Genomic DNA, 20,284 nt, shown 5'->3' on the forward strand with positions numbered 1-20,284 from the left:
ACTATCATCTCCACTGTCTTGAGCGTGTTCAGCTCCAGGTTGTTAAGACTGCACCAGACAGCCAGCTGTTCAACCTCCAGTCTGTAAGCAGACTCGTCACTGTCCTGGATGAGGCCGATCAGTGTGGTGTCGTCTGCAAACTTCAGGAGCTTGACAGAGGGGTCATTAGAGGTGCAGTCATTCGTGTACAGGGAGAAGAGCAGTGGGGAGAGGACACAACCCTGAGGGGCGCCAGTGCTGATGGTGCGGGTGCTGGATTTGAGTTTCCCCAGTCGCACTAGCTGCTGCCTGTCTGTCAGAAAGCTGGTGATCCACTGACAGACAGAGGAGGGAACGGAGAGCTGGGTTAATTTGGGCTGGAGGAGTGATGAGATGATGGTGTTGAAAGCAGAGCTGAAGTCCACAAACAGGATCCTCACATAAGTCCCTGGTCTGTCCAGATGCTGCAGAACAATGCAGTCCCCTATTGACCACATCATTCACAGACCTGTTTGCTCTGTAGGCAAACTGCAGAGGGTCCATTAAGGGTCCAGTAATGTCCTACAGATAAGCCAAAACCAGTCTTTCAAATGATTTCATGACCACAGATGTTAGAGCCACAAGTCATTAAGTCCGGTAATTTTGTGTTTCTTTGGGACGGGGATGATGGTGGAGCTTTTGAAGCATGAGGGGACTTCACACAGCTCCAGTGATGTGTTGAAGATCCGTGTGAAGATGGGGGCCAGCTGATCAGCACAGGTTTTCAGACAGGCTGGTGAAACACTGTCTGGGCCTGGTGCCTTGCTTCTCTTGATCTTCCTGAAGACCTGACACACATCATCTTCACTGAACTGAATTTTAGGTGTGTTGGAGTCGGGGTTTACAGGAGGTGAGAATCGGGCTTTTTTAAACCTGCAGTAGAACTCTTTCAAGTCGTCTGTCAGCTGTTGATTCACCACAGTGCTGGGGGATGGTGTCGTGTAGTTGGTGATGGCTTTCAGACCTTTCCACACTGAAGCTGAGTCATTAGAGGAAATCTGAGTCCGTAGCTTTTCAGAATAATTCCTCTTTGCCACTCTGATCTCATTTTCCAGTGTGTATTTGGCCTGTTTACACTATCTGTCCACCTATCTATCTATCCATCCATCCATTTATCTGTCTATCTATCAGTCTGCCGGTCAATCCGTTTATCTCTGTCTGTCTGTCTATTTAAATATGTTTTTCTGTCTGTCTGTCTGTCTGTCTGTCTGTCTGTCTGTCTGTCCGTCCGTCCGTCTGTCCATCTGTCCATCTATTTATCCGTCCATATATCAGTCTGCCGGTCCATCCATCCATCCCATCCATGTGTGTGTTACATACGATACTCATGATTGATGTCTGCAGTAATTAGTGTGAAATAAAGCTGACTTTGTAGCTCTATTTCTGATACAGAGCTCATTATGATTACACCGATTGTTTTTATTTAGTCAAAATCTTTCAGGAGAATTGATATATTTGTTGATTGATTTTTAAGACAGTTTTCAGTATTAACCCCCTGATCATAACAACTTTAAGGTATTTAGTTCTATACAAACAAAAACACACTTTGTTTTGCACTGAAGTTTTCTGAGAATCGACTCGAATCATGACCGGAGTGTATGGTTACCCCCCTAAGGAGAACTTGTTAGCTGATGGCTAAACCCCAGTGTATCGGTGTATCTCAAAAGTGAATTATAAGAACTAAGATATTCTATCTAAGTGAAAGGTTTAAATTTAATGATAAAAGTTTAAAGTGAATGTTTTTCTTTACCACATGCCAAAAAGAAAGTCCTGATTAACCCTGAAGTTCTGTTCCTCCTGTCATAGCCGCCCCTCGAGGAAGATGATGGAGCTCTGGAGGGACCTTCACCCCCGCTGTCGGCTGGCTCTTTTGTCCAGGAGCTGTTTCAGGCCCAGTACAGGTAATAATGCAGCTTGTTTGTTTTCTGCTGCTGTTTTCAGTCATTGGAAGACTTTCATTTCTCTTCTTCTCCTCTTCAACACCCAGATCCTCACTCACATGCCCACACTGCCAGAAGCAGAGCAACACTTTTGATCCTTTTCTTTGCATCTCGCTTCCCATCCCGTTACCTCACACTCGGTAAGTGATCACCTTCGCACTTTTCCCCCTGTGTGGTAAAGCAGGGCAGTAAAGAGGGGTGTATGTGTGTGTGTGGTGGTGGTGGTTGGGGGTGGGAGATGGGGGCTAATGCCTTCACACAGGGCTAGGGTGCATTTCTTTTTCAGGAGCACTGTCATCCATCTTCCTTAGTAACATGAACGTAATAAGCATAAGGAATTTAAGACAATATTTTTTTTAAAGGAAGTAACCTCACAAGTAACCTCACAAATAACCTCACAAGCTCCTGGTCTGCACTGTGCCGTGGAGAGTTGTGCTTCTTTGGCTTAGAGAGATCTCTGGAGTAGTGATGGCCAGTTCGTGAACGAATCGTTCTTTTGAACCGGTTCTTTATAGTGAACTGGATGAACCAGTTCACCAAATCGGACTGATTCGTTCTAAACAGTTCGTGTCTTGAGGTCAGCGCTGATCTACAAGTTACTAAAGTTACTCACTTTCGGTCATGCCTAACAGTCAGTCCGACTCTAAATAAACTAATATCCCAGAGTATATGTAACTCCTGTACACTGAGCTGAGACATGGAAATGGTTATGATTTAATGTATTATCAACGTATGAAACAAACAATTTTTGAAACAACTGATGGAGCGAAAGAAACATTTCAAAATTATGCTTTTTTTGTAAGTTTTTGTAAGTTGATGAAGATTAGTTTATTAACTTTATATCTTTAAGACACGTAAAACACCCACGTTTGCACATCAATGCCTGTACTGGGTGTTTTAGTTGCAAAACTTAAATGTAAGAAACGTATTCAACTAAAGTTATGATTACAAAGAACTTTTCAAATGTGTTAAATTGATTGTATTAATATCTGCCGGCAGCGGCGGGATGAAGGAATTTACGTCATTACGTCAGGACGTAAAAGAACTGGTGAACTGGATTATTGAACTTTTTCATTTAAACGAACTGTCCGAAAGATCTCTATATCTATAATCGATAGAGATATATGATCTCTATATCTATAATATCTAGATATCTATAATCTCAGAGCTCTTCCATGTGGAGCAGCTATTCAGAAAGAGGAAGACGAAACATTTGTGGACCTGAGATTTGAACTCACAACCTTCTTATCACTAATCCAACACCTTCACCACTAGGCTACCGTTTCCATCATCTTCCTATCATCGAAGTTAATCAACAAATGCTCAAAGGGGCTTTAGGATAAACGTCCAGGAGCTCTTTGAAAGTGTAGTGTATGATCTGGAAAGAAAGTGTTAATGCATGTAGCCTGTTATTGAGAAGTCCTGCCCTGTGGTGTGAGGTTGTGAACTTTGTGCATTTGTGAAGCCTGAAACCTCCAGAACACACCAATTAACACACATTATACATTATACAACAATGCTATAATGTTTAAACAGATTTCTTCAGTAGCTTTATTAGAGAAACCGGACACTTTAGCTGACTTTGGAGCTTTATTTCCACCACAGGGCTCATTATGTTTCAGGGGTTTTTGTAAAGTGTTGTGACTGACCCAGGAACTAAGTGTTCTTGACTAAGCAGGTGGCATGTTGTGGAGAAGATGGTGTTTGAGAGCTTGATGTTCTGGAGAAGATGGTGTTTGAGAGCTTGATGTTAACCCGTGACGCTGAGTTCTCCTTTTGTTTGGACGTACCTGCATTGTTCCAGCGACTGTGATCGGGTGCTGGGTTTTGTGCTCAGGCTCGTTGGAAGAATGCAGGAAGCAGCAAATCTTGTTCTTTCATGCAGCGGACAAACAGGTTTCAGGTTAAAGACGTGTTCGTGATACGTGATTGAAGTCACTCCTTTTGCGATAAGCTAGTCGGGAGGCATCAGGCGGGTCTGGTTTATGCTAACGCTCACTGAACTTCTGTGTTACTACAAAGGTTTTACACAGTGCACAGGAAGTCAGCTAGCCAGTTGTACTGCTTCTTTTTGAGGATTTGTTCCTCTCCACCCTGTAATTTCTTTTACCAGTCTTCACCAGGCACCAGTTTTTAGCCACGGTGTCAGTTCAGCGTCCTTCATGAGAAATCCGGTGCATAAGCAGCACAAACCATAAACCATCAAGTCTGCTTACAAAAAGGGGTTTGGAGGTCTGGAAGCGCACACAGAAAATAGTCTTTTGCTTGCACTGCAGAACTGTGCTGAACTTGCAGAACATAAAGAAGGGGAAATAAACTCATGTTACTCTGTAAAGTCTGAGAGAAAGAGAGACGGGCAGACGCTGAGAGACAGGGAGTCAGACAGATGCTGAGAGACGGGGAGACAGACAGACAGACGCTGAGAGATGGGGAGACAGACAGAAAGACGCTGAGAGACGGGGAGACAGACAGACAGACGCTGAGAGACGGGGAGACAGACAGACAGACGCTGAGAGACGGGAGACAGACGCTGAGAGACGGGGAGACACAGACAGATGCTGAGATACGGGGAGACAGACAGACAGACGCTGAGAGATGGGGAGACAGACAGAAAGACGCTGAGAGACGGGGAGACAGACAGACAGACGCTGAGAGACGGGGAGACAGACAGACAGACGCTGAGAGACGGGAGACAGACGCTGAGAGACGGGGAGACACAGACAGATGCTGAGATACGGGGAGACAGACAGACAGACACTGAGAGATGGGGAGACAGACAGAAAGACGCTGAGAGACGGGGAGACAGACAGACAGACGCTGAGAGATGGGGAGACAGACAGACAGACGCTGAGAGACGGGAGACAGACGCTGAGAGACGGGGAGACACAGACAGATGCTGAGAGACGGGGAGACAGACAGACAGACTCTGAGAGACAGGGAGACAGACAGACAGACAGACAGACAGACGCTGACAGACGGGGAGACAGACAGACAGACGCTGAGAGACGGGGAGACAGACAGACAGGCGGGGAGACAGACAGACAGACGCTGAGAGACGGGGAGACAGACCGACAGAAAGACGCTGAGAGACGGGGAGACAGACAGACAGACAGACAGACGCTGAGAGACGGGGAGACAGACAGACAGACAGACGCTGAGAGACGGGGAGACAGACAGACAGACAGACAGACGCGGAGAGACAGACAGACGCTGAGAAATAGCTGCAAATACTCCATCAAGATAGTTAAAAATTGAAGCTTGAGAAGGAGTAAAGCCCTGGTGCATTTCTGTCTGAGGTTCAAATGTCGTCGTCTTCCTATGGCTGCTATATGAAAAATCGAAGCTAGCAGCAGGTTGCTATATGACAGACATAAGAACTTGGAGTTTATATGGATGTATTAGCTTACAGCATCTGAGCTAAGTCAATGCAGCATTATTCTTACTCTCAGGGGGTAGCCGAAAGGCATTATGGGTAATGTAGGAAGTGACTCCAGAGTCAACGAGTTTAGATGAAACAGATCTCATGGTTATTATTATTATTATTATTATTATTATTATTATTATTATTTCTTTTTATTTCTTGCGCTACACGGATTTGTGTAGGGTTCTTTCTCCAGTTGCACTCTACTGACTCTGAGAAGTTGTTTCTCTATTCGACGCACGTCCTATTTTTAAATCCCTTCATTTATTTCCGGGTTAATGATTAAAGCTGTCGTACTGTTAGGACAGTGATTGGTGATGTAGTGCACAATGAGGGTGAGTCATTACGCAGAAATGATGATCAGAGATGTTTAATTGAACAGGATCCTGACGCTGGTTACAAAGCCACAGCTTACACACTGTTTCATTTACATGGCTGTCGTCTCGGGTGTGAAGTGTCTTTGTAAAACACAACTTTTATTTATTTAGTTATTTATTTTTTCTCTTTCACTGTTGTAAGCTTAATTAGCATAATTTCTTAATTATGTTTGTTAGCAGCGTCTTGAGCAGCCAGTCAACAGCTTACAAAAAGGGGTTTGGAGGTCTGGAGACGCACCCAGTAAAACGTCTTTTGTTTGCACTGCAGAACTGTGCTGAACTTGCAGAACATACTGTATCAGCTCTGTGCTGAGTGACTCCAGGCCTGAGTGACAGTTAGACAGACAGATGCTGAGAGACGGGGAGGGAGACAGACGCTGAGAGACAGTTAGACAGACAGACGCGGAGAGACGGGGAGGGAGACAGACGCGGAGAGACGGGGAGGGAGACAGACGCCGAGAGACGGGGAGGGAGACAGACGCCGAGAGACGGGGAGGGAGACAGACGCCGAGAGACGGGGAGGGAGACAGACGCCGAGAGACGGGGAGGGAGACAGACGCCGAGAGACGGGGAGGGAGACAGACGCCGAGAGACGGGGAGGGAGACAGACGCCGAGAGACGGGGAGGGAGACAGACGCCGAGAGACGGGGAGGGAGACAGACGCCGAGAGACGGGGAGGGAGACAGACGCCGAGAGACGGGGAGGGAGACAGACAGACGGACGCCGAGAGACGGGGAGGGAGACAGACAGACGGACGCCGAGAGACGGGGAGGGAGACAGACAGACGGACGCCGAGAGACAGACGGACGCCGTGAGACAGACAGACAGACGGACGCCGTGAGACGGGGAGACAGACGGACGCCGAGAGACGGGGAGACAGACGGACGCCGAGAGACGGGGAGACAGACGGACGCCGAGAGACGGGGAGACAGACGGACGCCGAGAGACGGGGAGACAGACGGACGGCGAGAGACGGGGAGACAGACGGACGCTGTGAGACAGGCGGACGCCGAGAGACAGACAGACAGGCGGACGCCGAGAGACAGACAGACAGGCGGACGCCGAGAGACAGACAGACAGGCGGACGCCGAGAGACAGACAGACAGGCGGACGCCGAGAGACAGGGAGACAGGCGGACGCTGAGAGACAGGAGGACAGACGGACGCTGAGAGACAGGGAGACAGACGGACGCTGAGAGACAGGGAGACAGACGGACGCTGAGAGACGGAGACAGACGGACGGACGCTGAGAGACAGACAGACGGACGCTGTGAGACAGACAGACAGGCGGACACCGAGAGACAGACAGACAGGCGGACGCCGAGAGACAGACAGACAGGCGGACGCCGAGAGACAGACAGACAGGCGGACGCCGAGAGACAGGGAGACAGACAGACGCCGAGAGACAGGGAGACAGACAGACGCCGAGAGACAGGGAGACAGACAGGCGCAACTGTTAATCTTGGATACATCATAAATGCGAATAATTTAAATAGAGTGAAACAGCAGTAAAAAATGTGAGAAAACATTTGAAGTTTGTTTGTTTAAGATGTTCACCTCTCTGTCCTTTCTCCTGTGTATCATTGTGACTGTATTGGTGCGTTTGTCCCTCAGGCCCCTGTACGTGACGGTGGTATATCAGGGTAAGTACTCCCACTGCATGAGGATCGGCGTGGCCGTGCCACTCAACAGCACCGTCTCCAGGCTCAGAGAAGCTGTTTCACGTGAGACCAAGATTCCTCCAGACCAGGTGATTTCTCCAGGTGTCCTTTCACAAGCCTTTGAACAGCACTTTTTTGCAGAATGTAATCACACTTTCTTACTATTACTATAAAATAAATAGACAGGACATTGCCAGAGGGGGAATTATTGACCGTAACATTACATGTAGTCGTTGCACATTAAAAATGTAGTTTCACACAGTATCTGAGCTCCATGTAGTCACTTAGCCTCGCTCACTCAGTCTCACCTCATCAGATGCTTTCACATATTCACTTCACTTTAACATTATCACTTAGCTTCACGCAGTCAGATAGTTTGATGTAGTCGACACGGCGCTCTGATCAGCATGTCGTTCAGTTAGGGTTTAACTAGCCAGCCGTAGAAGCTGTGCGTAATACCATGTCTCGTTGGGAAAAAAAACACCACCACAACACCTAGTGCACGTTTACAGCTAAAAACGAGACAAGCCACATGTTCGTTAATCTTATAGAGGGGGTTTTTACACCTGGTCACTTCATGTGTTTTCTGTGATCAGATAGCTATCCGATGGTAAAAAGACCAGGTCTAAATGCCCTCCGAAACGGTTTTGAGACGGATATAAATCCGATGGTACAAACCACTTCAGGAGGTGGTCTGGGACGCATTTCAGATGAAACTGGACAGGTGTAAATGCATGTGGTTGTTCAAGCCAAAACGTCAGCGCTATACTCCTCCCAAACGGAAGTACGTGACTCGCAGGTGACTCATGAGTCGTGCATCACGCCAGAAACAAATATGTTTTCCCACCAGTGCTGGCTCCGATCTTTCACCCAGGTGACTCGTTGGGTCTTAAAATGCACTGCTGCCACCGGCGAAAACGCAGCAAACAGTAAATGCTGTTTTTTGTTTTTTCGTCTTCATTTTGATTGCATTCTGAAAACCGCACACACCAAAGCGTGTTCCATTTCAATTACCCCGGAAATGAGGTAAAATATATGTGGCCTAATGTAAATGGAACAGTTTTAACAAATCAGATAGCTATCGGATCAGAGACAACACATGAAGTGACCAGGTGTAAAAAGGCCCTTAGCTCTCACTGAAACACTGTGAATTTTTATCTGGAGCGTGTTGCAAAAATGAGAGGAAACTCAACTAACACGGAAACAAACATCCTCTGTTTGTGTAACGCGTGAAAACTAACGCCGGGTGCGGTTTTTCTATTGCAGTTCATTAGCACTAATCTAGACACACCCATCATACAGTAATGATCTTCAACAACTATTCAAATGTGTTAAACGGCCACCAGGTGTGACGTGATTGTCCCTCGCCTCGCCTTTCTCAAACAAAAAGTGTCGCACAGATGATTATCAGTGTGCTGTTTTATGTGAACGAATAAACGAACAGGAAGGTTTCCACAACAAGACTCAGGTCGACATTATCCAGGGTGCAAATAAACTTAAATATGCATTTTAAGAACCTGTCTGAACATTTTGTTTGATCGCTAAACTCGATTTCCTCAAAAAATACATACATTTACATGCATGTTTCTTACATATAATTGTAGATCATCACGTGGTGAATGCAGTGTAATGAGTTTTGCCATTAATATGCTATAGAGAACTGAAATTAGAACAATGTTCATGGCACATTTCTAGGGTCTTAAAAAAGGCATCAGACCTTTTAAGTGTTAATGAAAGAACAGACCCAGTGGATTGCAGTGAGCCTGCAGTTGTTATTACAGGAGTGATTTGAAAAGGTCTTGGCTAATGAAGAGTGGTCGTGGTTGTTTATTTCTTTCCTCCTCTGCCGTCTCTGCAGTTTGTCTTGACCGAAATGTATTACGACGGTTTCCACCGCTCCTTCTGCGACGACGACCACGATCTTGACATCATTCAAGAAAGCGACTCCATCTTCGCGTTCGAAACCCCGGAGACGTTTAAACTAGAAAGCCTTCGCTCCAAAAGAGGTGCCTTAAACCTAGACTCGAGTGTGTGAATGATGTGTCACAGGACGTCTTTTTTAAGATAAGTTAAAAAAAGACATAAGATGATCGGAGCTTGTTCGTTCTCGCAGGGAGCCTCCTCGCAAACCTTAATCAGAACAATCTGAAGTACGGCAGCGACGGCTCTCGCACCCCGTCCTTCATGCAAGGGGCCGTGAATCCGGCGTCGCCCAACAAAAACAGCGCTGACAAGATGATCCTGCTGATCTGCAACAGAGCCTGCATCGGTCACCAAGGACGGAGGTAGCCACATAAACACCAGTTTCTCAGCCGTACCGAGATGAACTCGACCGATTCTTACTCAAAACTCCCCCAAAGGTGTTAAAGTTGAGGCCAAAAGTTTACATGCTAAATATATTCAATCACAACTCCATAGAGCATTGAGTCTGTTCACATCCCAGGTCAATTCAACTCTTTTTACCTGCTTGTGTTGAATGTCTTTGTCTTAACACTTGTAAGGATTTAAGAATTTGTAGTGTTTCAGAAAGGATTTCATTTTTTTTCCCCCTAGAACCCTAGAGGCAATATATCTTTAAAAGCAGTTCCAAAAACAAACACCACCCGTAAACGAATCGATTCCGAGTCATCTGCACTGTAAATGATGGTATCAAGACCATTACTGCCCTCCGAGATGCCCCACATGCTTGTTCATAAGCCTCTAAAAATGTTATCTTCATCTATTAAAATTCTGTGTAAACTTATCAATAGAGGGAAACGTCTCACACTGAAAGATAACCACCAATTTTAAATCAGAAAATAATTCATTTGTTTATACTGATTAATAATGTCCTAGGAATCCGTTTAATTTTACTGGTAAAAAGGATTAAAACATCCGATTAGAGACGTTGATATTTATAGAGATTTATTTCAGCTTTAATTCACGATATCAGAATTCAAGTGGCTCAAATATTTACATACACCGAGTTGTGACTGACGTACCTCTGAAGCTTTAACGAGATTCATCTTTACATTCCAAATATTAAAGCTTCTTCTTTCCCGTATACAAGGTTCGGCCTTCCTTTTGTACTGTACATGGAGCGCACTGTAACCTGGGATGTTCTTCAGAAGGCCATTCTGGAGAAGATGCATCATCTGCTAAGGCAAGGCGTTTTCATCCAGGTTAGTGAGCCACACTGAGGTAAAGAAGCATGTGCACTACAGTAAAAGATTATTATTATTATTATTGTTGTTGTTTGTTAAGGCTGTATGATATGGTTGTGATCTTGGTTCTAGGTGGGGCCTTTCAGCATGAGAGTGGTCGGTGTGGTGGGGATCACGTACTTGTTACCACAGGAGGAATTTCCCTTGTGTCACCCCACCGTGGAGAGGTTAGGCTTTGACCTTGAAGCAAATTCCAGCGTAAATTTGAGCAGCTTCACTAAAACTGCATGAATCCTTCTGAAGCGTTTCTATTCGATCTGCACCATAAGGCGTTTTTCTTTTCCCATAACGAGTCCATAACCACGAGGATGAGGTTTGCCCGGTAATGATGCCAATACATATCCTATATCGCATTTATTTATCTATTTATTTATTTATTTATTTATTTTAATAAGAAAATATTTCAAATGCTGAAGAAGAAGCACTTTACACTGAAATCCTTTTGGCATACATCAAGTCTCTTTATATGGAAAGAATTCCAGTTACAAAAATAAACGTCCAAAAATGTATACCGTTTTTTTTTTTTTTGGAGGATCTGATATCCGATCCACCTTTTTTTTTTTTTTTTTTTTTTTGTCCAGATCTGATCCTGGGTATTAAATGTAATTGGTGCAATATGTACATATATGTGTGTCTGTGTGTGTGAGAGCTGTTGTTATTATTTAGCAGATGGTTGGAAATATGAAGGAGCCTTAAATAATTTCCTTGACCTAATGTGTGTTTTTCAGGGCGTACAAGTCCTGTGGCGCAGGAGGCCCTCCTCACGTCAAGATCGTAGTGGAGTGGGATAAAGAGACCAAGGATTAGTAAGTGTTTTGCCTGAATGGTTGTTCCTGCTAGCCTGCAGCTTTTTGCTGTACTTTACTCTGCTTATGCAGTGCACTTAAGTGCAGCCCTTAGAGAACCGAAGAGACATGTTACAGCCTGCAAGCAACGTCTTTAAAAAAAAAAAAAACATATCTGTGGAATATCTGTATAATCGCCACAGGGATTCATGCAACCGCACTAAAATTACAGTTCTCGAAGACACAAAATAAAATGTAATTGGTTAGGGATATAGCAGTGAGCAGTGAGCGTGGTTAGAGTGGCGGTGTGTTTTTTTTTGTTTTTTTTTTTGTTTTTTTTTTTACTTTTTTTCTTTCCTTTCTTTCTTTTTTTTTTTTTTTGAGTGTTTTCGCTTCGTCCCTGCAGTTTGTTTGGCCACACGGAGGAAGAGTACATCCCTGATGCTGAGAGCGTGTACCAGCACCGTGAGCAGCACCACCAGCCCCAGGCTTGTACCCTCGCTCAGTGCTTCCAGCTCTACACCAAAGAGGAGCAGGTAATGACTAGCAATGACTTGGAGACTCTCTAAGAATAAAGGTTAAAAATAGAAGAAAAAAAGGCTAAAAATCTAAGATTTTTCTACCATTCGCTTCTTTGTACCAGATTTGCTCGAACAGATGGTAAATGGCATTAAAGCAACATTTCTGCTCTCTGTGCTCTTTTATAAATTGCTCTGTTCCACAGAGAATGCTTTACCCTGGACCGGCGCCACACACAGCGTAAAAAAGCATTGTGGTTAGTGTGATGCTGCTTAAAGTGGAACGAGGGCAGGCTTGAGAAAGTGTTGTGTTGAAGGGAGCCTTGAAAATTGCTCACTGTGTAGCTCGACAGCACAAGCAGTGTGTGTGTGTGTGTGTGTGTGTGTGTGTGTGTGTGTGTGTGTGTGTGTGTGTGTTTTTAGTTATTTATGACTGTTTCCTGTGATGTTGGTGTTCTAGCTGGCACCGGATGATGCTTGGCGCTGTCCGCACTGCAAGCAGCTGCAGCAAGGCCGCATCAAGCTCAGCCTCTGGACCCTGCCTGATGTTCTCATCCTGCACCTTAAGAGGTTCAGACAGGTACGTCTCAGGGCCCTGGTTCTCCCAAGTCATCTTTCTCCTGTGCTATAAGTGCTTTTATACTCCTGTATAACTAACAAGTTAGATGTAAGAAATATAGATTCTTTTATAAGTCTAGAATGAGCAAACCTTATTGGTCAGCACAGCTCTAACAACAGTGTTGTCTTTTAATCCAAATTATTATAATTATCTTTATATTATTTTTAAATGTGTAGTTACTTAAGAACAAAGGCTGTTTCTGATAAATAGATTTAGTTTAATTCCTTACTTGCTCACAGTAACATTAACAGCCTCCCTGGATCTCGGCTAACACCGGGACACCCGGCTTTGTTTGATTTGGATAGGATTAAATTTCCATGAGATTATTTATTTTTTTATTTTCACAGAAGCTCATCAGTGATTTTATTCCGTCCTCTGAGGAATAATTGTTGTTCCATGTTGTTCTTCAGTTGTCTATTAATTTTAGCCTTGTCTCTGTACACATCACAGACACGGATGCTTTAGAAGAGACACTCAGGGCCTTTTTACACCTGGTCACTTCATGTGTTGTCTCTGATCTCATAGCTATCTGATTTGTTAAAACTGTTCCATTTACATTAGGCCACATAAATGCGTCTCGACGAATCGGATATCGATCCGATCTTTCTACTCCTGCCCAAAATGCAAATATGTTTTACCTCATTTCCGGGGTAATTGAAATGGAACACGCTTTGGTGTGTGCGGTTTTCAGAATGCAATCAAAATTAAGATGAAAAAACTTGTTACGACGGTTATGTTACAAAATCAACCCTGCGTGTCATCCATGTTATTTGTTTCTGGTGCGATGCAAGACTCGTGAGTCACTTGCGAGTGACGTACTTCCGTTTGGGAGGAGTATAGCGCTGACGTATGTGGCTTGAACAACCATATTCATTTACACCTGTCCAGTTTCATCTGAAATGCGTCCCAGACCACCTCCTGAAGTGGTTTGTACCATCGGATTTATATCCGTCTCGAAAACATTTCGGAGGGCATTTAGACCTGGTCTTTTTACCATCGGATAGCTATCTGATCACAGAAAACACATGAAGTGACCAGGTGTATACCTGGGTGAATCTGGGTGTTTGTGGGTGGTCAGACCTCAACTACATGGGAACACATTTCACGTGGACAAAAAGCATAGTCATGTGAGCATGTGACGCACATATTAACAGTCACTCAGACTGTAAATATGTATTACGGACTTCTCTCCGATAAACTAATCCAATCCAAAAAGGGCTATAGACAAAATAGTGCTTTAGTCCTGTCGTTCTTTCTTACAGTCTAACTAGATTTTCCAGTATTACTGATTGGTTCCCATGATTTGTGTGACACCAAGTCTTCTTAACCAACTGGTGCTAATCGCTAGTGATGTTAGAATGACGTGCTCCTTAACTCTGGGGTTCGGGTCCCGCAGGAGGGAGACAGGCGGGTGAAAATGCAGAACATGGTGCGCTTCCCGTTGCTTGGCATGGACATGGCCCCGCACATGGTGAAGAGGAGCCAGAGCAGTTGGAGCCTCCCTTCACACTGGTCGCCCTGGAGACGACCTTACGGTCTAGGCCGCAACCCGGACGACTACCTGTATGACCTGTACGCCGTATGCAATCACCATGGAAACATGCACGGAGGGCACTACACAGGTAACCTCGGTTGTCGCCGGGCATCTTCGGGTTGCTGCCATTTAATGTATAAACAGATTGAATTTAAATCACACTCTCTTTCTCTCAGTTACCGCTACAGCATGCTGACCGCCACCATTAGATTGTTAGACACATTAGCATCGTGCGGTTAAAGAAGAAGCAACATTTGTACTGTCTGGATCATTTCTCAACTCTGTATTTATCCTCCTACAGCATTTTGTAAGAACTCGATTGATGGCCAGTGGTACTGTTTTGATGACAGCGAAGTCCAGCCCATGGCTGACGAGGAAGTGTGCCAGCAGACAGCCTACATTCTATTTTACCAGAGAAGAGCAACTATTCCTTCCTGGTCTGCTAACAGCTCTGTGGCTGGTGAGCCAGTTTACTTAATGACATAATCTGCAGACTCTACCTATAGCACAAACTGCTGCATAACACAATAGTGGTGTGTAAGTCATATCGCCTTCAGCGAGTGAGCGGATTTTGTAAAGGTGCCTGCTGATTATGTGGTGCTTTGTGTGGACAGGCTCCACCAGTTCCTCTCTGTGTGAGCACTGGGTTAACCGGATTCCTGGCAGCAAGCCTCCTAGCCTGGCCTCAGGAGCCTCCTCACGGCGGACATCACTTGCTTCCCTGGCCGAGTCCATGGAGTTCCCTGGAGATCGCAGCGAAGACGACGGTGAGAAGCTTGTTTGTGGTGTTTGCCATTCTGCACGGTTTTGAATATTATGTGCACATTGCACACTTTTTGCACCTTTCGCAGTGTTTCCTTGTCATTTTGGGAGCATGTGGAAATTAGGCAGGCGTCTGACAGCTAGGTACTGTAGATGTAAGCAAATTTGTGTATAAAAAAAAGAAACTGCAACTGAGCAGTTTTGTGTTCATGTGGTGGTTTAATTTCTTCATTTTGGCAAGTCTACATAAATTGCAGTTACATACACTCAGGACTGTAAATAGGTTTTCCCTCTCAGCAGTCTAGAAATAATTTTCAAAACCTAGCATTTGGCCATCGTTTAATTGCAGTTAAACCGCTGTGTAAAAACTCCCAAAATGTAACGGAAGCTCTTTGAAAGCCACGGGTTTATTCTAATACAGTACGTGTGCTAATAACGTAGCAATCTCTGTCTCAAACTGTCAGCAGTTGTTGTTTGTCTGATGACTCTCTTTACTTTCCCTCCTCTAGCTTTCTAGCACTAACACGGGAATCTTTCGCATCGCTCAGTTAAGACAAATTGCATGCTGCTGCTCTTTCCATTCAGTCTAGTATCAGCGCATTAGTTTAAATCTCTCTCCCTTTTCATTAAGGAGGATTCTCCACCCGACCCTTTGTGAGAAGCATTCAGCGTCAGAGCTTGTCTTCCAGATCCTCCATAGCTAGCCCGCTGACTTTAAGCGAGAATGGGATAAAGCCCTCCTGGTCGCTGTCGGCCAAGCTCCAGATGAGATCCAACTCGCCCTCACGCTTCTCTTTAGACTCACGCTCCTCGCCGCCGCTGGAGAGGATCGGAGAGGCCTGCGACGACAAGGTGTCTACGTCATGCTTCGGCAGCTATAGCAGGCACGAGCGCCAGACCGGCAGCAAAGCCCCACTTGCCATGATGGAAGGAAATAGCAGCGACGATGGCAGCGGTAAAAGGAACACAGAGGAGGTCTACACCAGGGCTCCTTCAGTGGCTGACAAAAAGAGCTCTAAAGGTGAACCACTGGACAACAACAACCAGATCACTGCTGTGGACCAGAACTTGCATGGGACTCCTACCAAGGAGCCAAAGCACAAGAGCTCAGGAGGCTCTGTGTCAAAGGCAGAGGGGTCCAGTGCCAAAAAGACCTCAACCAAGACCAAGGGGGATCAAGAGAAGCCATCTAAGAAACGACAGAGCACTTCATCTGCCCAAAAGTCTCCTTCTTCCCAAGTGTCTTCCAGCTCTCAAGGGAAAGGTGCCAAAGTGACCAATCTAAAAGAGAAGAGCGATTCTGCCAAGGCCAGAAGCGTCTCTTCTGGAACCCCAACAAAGAAGAAAGAGTCTTCCCAATCCCAGGAGGCAGCACAGACATCTGCAGCCACAAAAACAAAGCAGCGTCTGACCCCCACCCCTCAGTCCTCCGCTTCCCCCTCACCCACTGCCAAGAAGAGCTCTTCAGGGATGGAGAGGAGCACCAGCTTGTCATCGAGCAGAAAGAAACTGGCCGAGAGGACCTCTAGCCGGGATTCGTCTTATGCCAGCCCCCTGACAGACAGACCCCGAGTGCCTCTAAAGGGTGCAGAAGGAAGCCGGCCTGATAGGAGGCCGGTCAGGAGCTCGAGCAGCAGCTCGTCTCTCACCAGCCTGCGATCGCCTAGCATCTCGTCCAGAGATCTGCGACGGGCCAGCAAGTCTGAGGACAAAGGGCTCTCTTTTTTTAAGAGCGCTCTGAGGCAAAAGGAGACACGCCGCTCGGCCGACCTGGGCAAGAGCGCAATTCTCACGAAGAAGGTTGGTGAGAGGACAGCTCGGTCTAGCAGCCAGACCAAGCTCAGCACAGAAGACGGTGAGGGTGAGGGAAATTCTTCTCCTGCCTCACTCTCCAGCAAAGATGCCAGCGAAGACAAGGAGACGCCCAAACCCTCCACCCCTCTTAAGCGTTCACTGTTACCTGTAGGCAAGTCCAAGTCTTCCAGTTCTGACACCATTCTCCAGTCCCCTGTCAACGGGAAGAGGCCCCTTGAAAAGTCCGCCTCATCCCGAAAGCTTTCCTGCAGCATGCAATCCGGGCAACAAAGACGCCTCAATAATAGTTAAAAGATAGTAGTTTTGTTATTTTCTGCAATGCAGCTATTTTTGATGTGCCTAAGATATGTATATACACACACACACACACACACACAAACACACACATGTGAGGGAAAGAAATATATATATATACATACATATATATACAGCATATATCTTACTTTTCTCAAAGAAAATGTGTACATTATCAAAAGCGCCTTTCTACCCTGCCATGGAACCGATTCAATGGTAAGGTGCGGTGTACGAATTTACTACTGTATAAACTCTGAATAGGATTGTTCTGACTTAGCACTTTGTATATATTACTTTCTCTCTCAAACAAGGCGTATTCGAGAGACCATGTAACACGTTTTTTTTTTTTTTAAGATGTTAGTCTGCGGTTTTCTTTCACGAACTCAGTCGGGTCTTTGTGCTCTTCGCGGCACGTGCAACAAATTACTTGCGTCTACTCTTCTACACTTGGTGCTATTTAAAGGGTCGCGTCTCTGTGGCGAAAACAGAGAATTGTAGTCGAGGCTCGACGCGCTAACCCGATTCAAGTGCGAAAGTACACGGAATTATGCAGAAGGCCTAAAGTAGAACTCGTCATAGGCAAACATGAACAACACTAACTGTAGGATCCCGTACTATGGAATAATAAAGAAGTGTTCCAGTAGCGTTGCTGCCCTTAGACCTTAGTGCACACAGCATTGTAGACCGGTAGCCAATCTTTAGGAATGAGCAACGGTAATTAGACAATCTTGTTTATTTATGTTTTTTGTTTGTTTACATTTGAAATTCTGTGCTTGCTTTGCTGTCCATCTTCAACCAGAGAGATGAAGGCAACGTAAGCTCTGCATGAAGGTCTATATTTTTTATTATTATTTTTTTATTTTTATTTTTTTAGTTTTGTGATAAGAACCACAAAGTCAGTCTTGAGCCATTTCCCTTGTATATTTTATTTTTATTTTTTTATTTTATTATTATTTTAATTTTTTTTTTGCTAATTCAGACGCCAGCAGCATTAATTAGTTTGAGCTTCTAGAGCTTTGAACCAGGGTGGAACCCCTTTGTGTACCATTAACATGTGGATTACCAGTGCAATAGTTTGCAGAACTTAAATAAAAAAAACCCCTGATATATATTTACTCCTGTATTTAAGAACTATAACACTGAACTCAATGTGTTTTCTGTACGTCAATTTGAACAATAAATATTTTATGTATGCAGCAGAGATAAAGCTGAGAAAAAAAGAAGAAGAGTTCATTAGTTTAATAAGAGCGATATTAAAATGCTGGAATGCTGTGCCATGTCACTTCATGGGATTCATGATCGATTTATTTCCATTTAGACTTCCTTTGAGTGTAAGAGCGATTAAATCGGTCCCCCCCGTCCCCCAGGGTTTAATTTAGATCACATATACAAATGCAGGACTCGTACACTTGCTGTGCGCAGTTTTTCTTTCAGTGATTAAAAAAAAAGGTTCATCATAAGACAATACAGAGTTCTGACGGGTTTATTGGGAATCGACGGCTCGGTCACGTCTAAGAATAGACGAGCACACAGCCTTAGTTATGCCGTGCACATGTTGGCTTCTCAAACACCAGTCGTCTCATCTTTACAACGGTTTCTCCGTGTCTATTTTCATCCCTCACTTTTATTAACTTTTAATAGAATTTAATAAGGAGGTGCAACACTTTTCCCTCTCAGACACTTTAACCAATGCAGATAGGACCAAATCGAGCTGACGTAAGCTGCTAGTGTAATTTTTTAAACACTAAACTGTTCTGCTTTTATTAGAGCGTTACAGCTGATCAAGATTTTTTTTGTTTTTGGTAGGAATTAAAAAAAAAAAAATTGTTGCTTCAGATTATTTATGTGATTTTGGTCTGATATAATTAGCGCAGACATAATGGGGCAGATTTGTCCTTTACAGTTTAGTAATGTTTCTACCTGCAGTTTATTTCCATTAGTTCAGTCACTGTGGAAATATATATATATATATATATATATATATATATATATATATATATATATATATATATATATATATATAATGAAACAAAAATTCATCAATATATTATAAGTCTATTTCTGCCGTGGTGGCCTGAGATGAATACGGCATATTGATATACTGATACGGTTCTATTGGTGCATCTCTGTGGCTAGTCAATAATCTAAGCTTAGCTGTAGCTTTATTTCTGCAAGAGCAACCCTGTTTTTGTCCAATCTGTGCACTGATGATACCATTTGAAGAATTCCAGCAAGCAGTATTGCATGATGATGATGACACTGATGCATGCACATAACTATGCAAGTGAATGTTGCTTTAAAAAACAAACAAACAAACAAAAAAAACAACTATGTTTTTGTATTTCTAAATGTCAGTAGTGGAAAGCATGTTGCTTTTTTATTTATTTTGGCACACTTTTGTTGTTCCGGGATAAAGTACTGACTGATCGTTAAGCGTTAGGTTTAGTTTTCGCCCACATTCTTTCAAATATTCCAAAAAGAGAAATGAGAAACAAATATAAATGTATATTATTTTTTTTATTATTATTTTTTTTTTTGCAGAGTATTTTTTTCTAGATGTGTATAATTGATCTTCTATTTTGTATGTTGAATGTTGTACCACTAACAAACGCACACTCACACACACACACCCCACTCTCACACACTCATGACATTCATCCTTGTTGCCATTTTTTTAAATTTTTTTTTTGTTAACACACTAATTTGTTGTACAAAGTCTTTCATGTTGTACCACGTCATATGGCAGCACATTTAGAAAGCCACTAGCGCCAAAAAAATCCAGGAGCTTTTCCAAGTGAGGCCGTGAGTCCTGCGGCGAATCTGTGGACATTTTAAATGAAATTGTATTAGTAGTTTTCTCGATTGCAAATAACAGGGTTGTAAAGTTCAGCGTAGATTCATTTCTAATCTGAGGGCCGTCTATGATTATAATTAGGGCTGACTGGAATATCTTAGCGCACTACACGAATATTAGTTCTTCGTGTTTACTTTTATTTTATTACGGCTACAAAAACACTGAAAAGGAAGTCAATTTCTTTTTTTTTTTTAAAGATCTGCTTCCTTTCAGGCGATACTTTCAACATACTGATAGTGTTTCATGACGTAATTTATTACAGTATCGATCTTGATCAGCCCTAATTGTAATTATTAGCTACTATGAATATTATTGTATGGTGTAGACACTGGAGTTATTATTCTATAGAAAAGGCTGCAAACAGCATCGTCATGTAATCTACACTAATTAATTCATTAACACCTGATACACGTTTCGGCTCAGAGAACCTTGAGGTTTTTCTTTTTTTTTTTTCTTTCTTTTTTTTTTTTAAATTAAAACCTTG

At 43.9% G+C, this 20,284-nt stretch overlaps 1 protein-coding gene across 1 annotated transcript in view; it reads left to right on the top strand.

Moving 5' to 3' along the window:
- The window catches only part of usp31 (ubiquitin specific peptidase 31), a 25,736-nt gene extending 6,930 nt beyond the window's left edge, over positions 1–18,806 (top strand). The window contains 15 exon segments of the mRNA XM_060897617.1: positions 1,825–1,919; positions 2,006–2,098; positions 7,370–7,505; positions 9,275–9,422; positions 9,530–9,701; positions 10,466–10,577; positions 10,692–10,786; positions 11,348–11,425; positions 11,811–11,940; positions 12,383–12,502; positions 13,938–14,163; positions 14,377–14,535; positions 14,690–14,842; positions 15,469–16,908; positions 16,911–18,806. Of these exon segments, the coding sequence (XP_060753600.1) occupies positions 1,825–1,919; positions 2,006–2,098; positions 7,370–7,505; positions 9,275–9,422; positions 9,530–9,701; positions 10,466–10,577; positions 10,692–10,786; positions 11,348–11,425; positions 11,811–11,940; positions 12,383–12,502; positions 13,938–14,163; positions 14,377–14,535; positions 14,690–14,842; positions 15,469–16,908; positions 16,911–16,936 (3,183 nt within the window). The 3' untranslated portion in view covers positions 16,937–18,806.
- Positions 18,807–20,284: the final 1,478 nt, after the last annotated feature.

This window comes from Tachysurus vachellii, chromosome 21 (genome assembly GCF_030014155.1).
Source record: "Tachysurus vachellii isolate PV-2020 chromosome 21, HZAU_Pvac_v1, whole genome shotgun sequence".
Taxonomy (NCBI): Eukaryota; Metazoa; Chordata; class Actinopteri; order Siluriformes; family Bagridae; genus Tachysurus; species Tachysurus vachellii.